We start from the raw sequence: 6,466 nt of genomic DNA on the forward strand, positions 1-6,466 counted from the left end.
ATATTTAAGTCACAAGTTAAATATTTAGCTTGTTAATTAAATATTAAATTTGTAAGTTAAATATTTAGTTTATAAACTATGACATTTATAAATGAATGAATCATATGGTGAAAAACTGATTTTGAAAATAAATCTGTTCTTTTTTTTCTTATAAAAGGCTAAATAAAACAAAAATATTGGTGGTAATTTTTGACTGTAACTTTACAAACGGCACCCCTTAATTGTGAGCATAAATATCAGGTTAATTTCTGTCTCTCAATGATTAATCTGAACCATTCTTTTCTCAGGTTGGAATATTTATATAAAATACAACTTTAATGATTTTCAGTAACAAATATTGTTCCTTCTGTACAAAAACTCTTTAAAATAGATGAAATGCTCAGAAACACCATCATGTTGTGTGTTTGTTCAGAAGTTCATCCTGATGAGCAACCCCAGCCGAGTGTACACCATCATCCAGCCCGACCTGCCGGCAGCTAACGGCATCATCCACATCATCGACCGGCCAATCACAAACTCGCTGCCCGACAGGTCGCCTCGTGACCAACAGGTGAGACGGATCGTTCACGCACCTGTCAGCAGCTGTTCACAAGAAACAAAACATTTGTTTCCTTTTTGACAAGTTTGCAGACAAGACGATCGGGGAGATTCTGACCAAAGATGAAAAATTCAACCGTTTCCTGTCTTTGGTTGATGTGAGTCTACAGAACTCTTTTTATTTCAATATGAGTTGTTTGATTTGAAACAGCGTCTGGATTAATTTAACTCTTATTTGTTCTGAGTTGATGAGTTTAAAATAACTAACTCTAGTAAAAGGTCAAGTATTAAGGGTTGAAACTGTTTGTAAAAATCATTGTTTTTGAACAGACGTGTGTTTTTTATAGAACTGCGGGTCTCCTCCTCCTCTTCGTGGACCAGGACCCCTCACCGTGTTTGTCCCCACTAACGAGGCGGTGGATCGGGCCCGAGACGGCAGCATCCTGTACATGCTGAACGATGTGAGGAGGCGGTTTATTATCTGACTGTAGAAGCTGCATAAAGGACAGTTTCAGCTCCTGCAGACAGAAAACTCTGCAGCCTTTCGGTTTACTTTAAAGGCATCAATGATCAGTTATAACATTAGACTTTATTAGATAAACATTTAAAATAAAGACTGTAAAATTACTGTAGGCATCTGACAATGATAGAAGACAACAGATGGAAGAACCTCATCTTAACCCGTTAGCTTTAGCATTAGCCCCGACGCTATCACCACATATATGTATTAGTTCAACGCTACACATTCTCCTCTCGTCACTGAGGTCCTCCATCCACATGACAGAGAGGGGAACACAAAAATGACTCAGCTGTAACTGAAAATATGGATGAAGGACCTCAGTTTAGCTTGTTTGTCGCGCAAGCGCTGAGCTAATACATATAAGGCAGTATAGCGTCAGAGCTAAAGCTAACAGGCTAAGCTGAGGTTGTTCTTCCYTGAAGCAGCTCTGTTGTCCTCCATCCATATTTTCAGTTCCAGGCTGAGTCATTTCTACCTTCTCCTCTCTGTCAACGCTCTCTGGTTTCATTTAAAAGAGTCGATCATCAGATATTGTCCAAGATTAACCTTCAGGGTGGATATAGCTCGCTAGCAGCCTCGCACCGAGGACCTATCCACGTCATCATTTACCCAGAATGCTTTGTGTGGAAATAAAATGGCTCCGTCTGTGTTAAAATATATTTTTAAACTTTTAGTTTAAAAATGATAAAAACTAAACATCCTACAGTATTTTTACAGTCTTTATTTTACAGTTAAAATAAATGTTTATTAAATAAAGTCTAATGTTACAACTAATCGGGGATCCATTTAACAGTGAAGAAATATAATTTTAGTTTCTTCATTTTTAGTTTTTCAGCTTAAAAAGATTACATTTTGTACAAAAGTTAAACTGCAATCTTTTCCCCAGCAAACAAAAATATGAAAAATACAGATAAAATAGTGAAAACACCAGAAATAATAACACTAAGACACACAGGAAACACTTCGTCTTAGTTTAACAAAACTAAAGATGTTTTCTGTTTAGGTGTTGAATGTGTGCCTAATTAATCCTCTACAAACTATGTCCATCTAACCAAGTCTTTTTAGCTTCTATATCAGGGCTATTCAACTCAACTGCTCCGGGGGCCACAGTTACTGCAGAATAACCGCTCAGGGGCCGAATATCCAGCAAATAAAGTCATTATGTAAATAAACCAAGTATTACAAAGATCTGTTACCTTTGAAATAGTTTATTTTGCTGCATTTAATCATGCATATAACTTACAGAACCTTATGTAATAAATGTAGTTATACTAGTAAAACTATCAAAAACAAGAAAAACACATTCTGACTCCTGTTTAACACAAATAATATTTTAACATCTCTGACTTTTTAAACCAATTTTATTTTGGCTTTCATAATTTTATATTCAACTGCTTGTAATTTTAACTGTCTTAGATGTTCATAGAAATATTTTTACCAGCTTGTAGCCAAGATTCTGACGTTTCTGTAGAAACCAAACATGTCTATGTTTAACTAAAAGAACTTAGAGTAATTAAAGTAGAAAACCAGGGGTTTGGGCTTAATGAATGAACCAATTGGCGGGCTGAACTTTGGTCACTCGGGCCGCCAGATGAATAGTCCTGGTCTATGGGGTCAAAACGTTCTTTTGATCATATTCTGAGAGTCTAAGCGAGAGCAGAATGTGTTTCATTTTTTATCTTGTTTGCCTGGAAAGTTTCCTTATTTTAAGATTTGCGGTTGTCTCATTCCATTAGCAGATTATCCCACTTAATTTGAAAAATTTGAGAAAATTCAGACTCAAATTAAGTGAAATAATCTGTCAATGGAATAAGACAATCTTACAATCTTAAAAGGAGAATTTCTCTTGCTTTGTACATAAGTCTCAAAACAAGATAAAAATATTTTGTCTAGATATCAGATTAAAAGTCTTAGAGGGTTAAAGGGGTGTTTTTTGCAGACTAAACATCAAAAACAAGTCAAATTAAGCTATTTAAATAAGTGTTTATAGAAATGATCTCAGAGTTAAACAGGAGCTGAGTGAAACAGGTTGCCATAATTTAAACAGAATCTCTGGACTGAAAATCATTACTGCCCCCTGCAGGCTCCACAGAGCATTACTGTTTAAACCAGAGCTGTGGAGTTTAAACAAAACTTATTTTATTACATTAAAAAAACATCTGACGAGGAGAAATAGACTTGACATGAGGATAATATAGACAAGCTGATGGGAAGAGTGGCTGCAGCTGTGACTAATAAGGCCCAGGTGAGGTGGGCGTGGCAGGTCTGAGGAGCAGACACTGAGTCCTGAGAGCAGTGGATCAGAACACGAAGACAAAAACAGTGAAGCAAAGACAGAAAACTTTCATTTTACTTTAATTTATTTATGAAAAGCTTTTATGTTTGGTTTCATTTAAAATGTTATAATTAAACAGATTTTTAAACTGTTTGTCTTTAATCTGCACCTCTTGAAAAACATCTTTAGTTTAAATTAAGGATTCAAATCAACGTGTTGGTTTGAAACTTATTACGTTATTTTTGTTTTATAAGTAAAATCATTTTTGACAGTTTTTTTTTGTGTGTTTGTTTTTAGGCCAAACATAAACTTCAGGAGCTACTCAGACATCATGTTTTCTCCCAGGCTGTGGTAAAATCCTTTATATTGTTTTATTTTTCTTTTACTGCTTCAGATGTCACACACAGAAAGATATAATGTGTAAAAGAAACAAAAATGATTTTTAGTCTTTGACTTGTGGAACCAAAATGGCTTCAGATGGAGCTGTTTGAATTCATTTTATATGAAAATATCCTGTTGTCTCAGTAATTACCTTTAACGATTGATGGTTTGTGAGTAATGAAGTAAATATTTAATAAAGTTTTTCTGTCTGCAGCTGACAGTCGACGAGTTGGCTGCTCTTCCTGGCATTCGGACGATGGCCAATCAGTTGGTCTCTATCTCTGCGTCAGAAGACGTGAGCGTCTCTCATTGATTTGATTTGATTTATTGATTCAACAGGAAAAGATTACTAAAAATCAAGCTTGACTCAGCATAATTGCTGTTTTACTGCAGGTTCCTGTTCTGCAGCACATAAAACACAGAATTACAGCATCACAATCACATCATTATTATTACACCATAGACACAAAGACAAACAAGCATACCAAATTTCAGGAAGGCAGCATTAGCAAAATAGGATGTCTAAATATGAGCACAACAAAAAGTGTCCAGCAGATGGCAGACAAGATTCTTCTTAAAGGGCTGTAGTTTTGAAATGGACTTTATGTTTTGAGGAATGTCATTCCATGCTTTAGTATAAACATAGAAGAAAGACCTCTGGCCGTAACAGTTTTTAAAAGTTGGTAATATCAATGGTCCTTTTTATAAATTAATTTAATTACGTTCGACTGACGCTCTCCGTTTCCCTCCTCGCCCTGCAGGGGGAGCTCCAGCTGGACAAGAAGGGCATTCGACTGGCGAGCAGCAACATCGTGGCGTCCAACGGGATCATCCACATGATTGACGGGCTGCTGTACCCGCCCTCCATCCTGCCCATCCTGCCCCACCGCTGTGACATCACCGAGAGTAAAATCACTGTGGTGAGAAGAGCTCAGCTTCAGCTTTGTTTTGGTCAGTTAGTGATGTTCGATACTGCTAGTTTTCTTTCCAAAACTGATACCAAGTAAAATGTGGCTGGTATCGGCGATACTGATCCAATACTGATACTTTGTGAAAACAAACATAATGTGTCTGTAAAATCTTAAAAAGTACTGCTTTATAAATAATTGCTTTATAAATAACCACTTTGTAAATAATACATGACATAGTAAGTCATTTATTAATTTAAAAGTCTTTCTAACCTCTAACCCTAACTTTATATTTGTTTAGCACAATTTATATTCTTATCCTTAAGAAATATAATAAATTTTGAATAGTGAATAAAAGTAAGAAAAAATATTCTAAAAGTTGTTACTTTGTGTATTTTGTAGCATTGTTTGTGTGTTTGCAAGAAGGTATCTGGCCAGAGCTAATGCTGTTTGGGGGGCCATAGCATGAAAATGTTTGGGAACCCCTCATCTAGAATTTAATTACAGACAGTCAGAAGACTAAGATTTTATGTTAAAATGACCTGCCGTACATGTACAGACTGAGTGACTGATGGAGCACGTGCCACTGTGCTGATGCTTTACTCAAGCGGAAGAAAAATTAGTTCCCTCCAGCCACATGTTTAAGACAAGATTGGAATAGTTTAGTTATTTTCCACTATTTTCCTGTTGATGATCAACATTATGTGAAATAACTAAAGTATCCAAAGTATCGATATTTTGATTTTAGTATCGATTCTAGAACATAAAGTTCTGGTATTGTAGTATCGATATTTCAGTATCGATCTGCACATCACTACTGTTAGCAAAATATGTCATGAATCGGTGGATTCGCTCTTACTGTTTCTATTCTTAAATATTCCACACTAACATCAGTTTTGTTTGTTTTTAGGGTCCGTGTGTTCACTGCAGCTTCCTGTCTGAGACTCAGTGTCCTGAAGGCAGCGTGGAAATGGTAAATAATTCGTGAGACTCTTCGGCTGTGAGCCTCTGAGGAAAGCTGAAGAAGTTTATGTTGAAACTAGAGGAAAAAATACAGCGTGAAAACTAAAGGCTAAATGACTTTTCTGAAGAAGACGAAACTCATTTAAAGCTGAAAGTAGCAGGACACGAGCTGAAAGTAGTAAACAGTAGCAAAACACTGGTGAATAGCTAAAAGCAGCAAAAGGCTAGCTAACAGTAGCTGACTATTAAATAAGTCGTTGACAATTTTAAAGTTGACATAAACATGACTAGTGGACTAACAGAGGCAGCCCTGATTCAGTCCATGATGAGTTTATTTATCTGTGATCAAATGTGTTAAAATCCTGTCCTGGTGCATCTCAGTCATCCAGGTAGAAAAAAAATCAAAAAGAAAAAATAAGTTGGTCCTCTGGATCATAGACATCCATAGACGCCCTATTGGAAGCTGAACGGCACAACCATGTCGCCGCCATATTGGAGGTGGCAGAGAGGAGAAAACAAAATGCCTCGTAGTTGTGCGACTTGGAAATATTCTAACACTTCAGATGTCCAAACAAAATAAGATGGAATTACCTTTCACATGTAGGGCTTAACACTTACTATAGATTGTATTTAAGCCATAGACTGCACGATTTTCACCATTTTAACATTGTTTTAGGAGAGTAAACTTGTCAACAAAAATGCTATGGTTTATTGTTTCCTGCTCACAATTCATTACTATGACATTTACTTTAGACTGCACACAGTATCAGATGAAAAAAAATATATATATACAGTGGGTAAAATAAATATTGAACACGTCACCATTTTTCACAGTAAATATATTACTAGAGGTGCTAATGACATGAAATTTTCACCAGATGT

At 36.0% G+C, this 6,466-nt stretch overlaps 2 protein-coding genes across 2 annotated transcripts in view; one reads left to right on the plus strand and one right to left on the minus strand.

Moving 5' to 3' along the window:
* The window catches only part of LOC106522354 (tripartite motif-containing protein 35), a gene marked incomplete at its 3' end in the record, with an annotated part of 221,193 nt that overhangs the window by 52,619 nt on the left and 162,108 nt on the right, over positions 1-6,466 (minus strand).
* stab1 (stabilin 1) overlaps positions 1-6,466 on the plus strand; it is a gene marked incomplete in the record, with an annotated part of 80,046 nt that overhangs the window by 25,118 nt on the left and 48,462 nt on the right. Inside the window, 6 exon segments of the mRNA XM_014015325.1 lie at positions 624-695; positions 885-998; positions 3,630-3,683; positions 3,928-4,008; positions 4,475-4,633; positions 5,532-5,594. Coding sequence (XP_013870779.1) covers positions 624-695; positions 885-998; positions 3,630-3,683; positions 3,928-4,008; positions 4,475-4,633; positions 5,532-5,594 — 543 coding nt within the window.

Source organism: Austrofundulus limnaeus, unplaced genomic scaffold (genome assembly GCF_001266775.1).
Source record: "Austrofundulus limnaeus strain Quisiro unplaced genomic scaffold, Austrofundulus_limnaeus-1.0 Scaffold127, whole genome shotgun sequence".
NCBI lineage: Eukaryota > Metazoa > Chordata > Actinopteri > Cyprinodontiformes > Rivulidae > Austrofundulus > Austrofundulus limnaeus.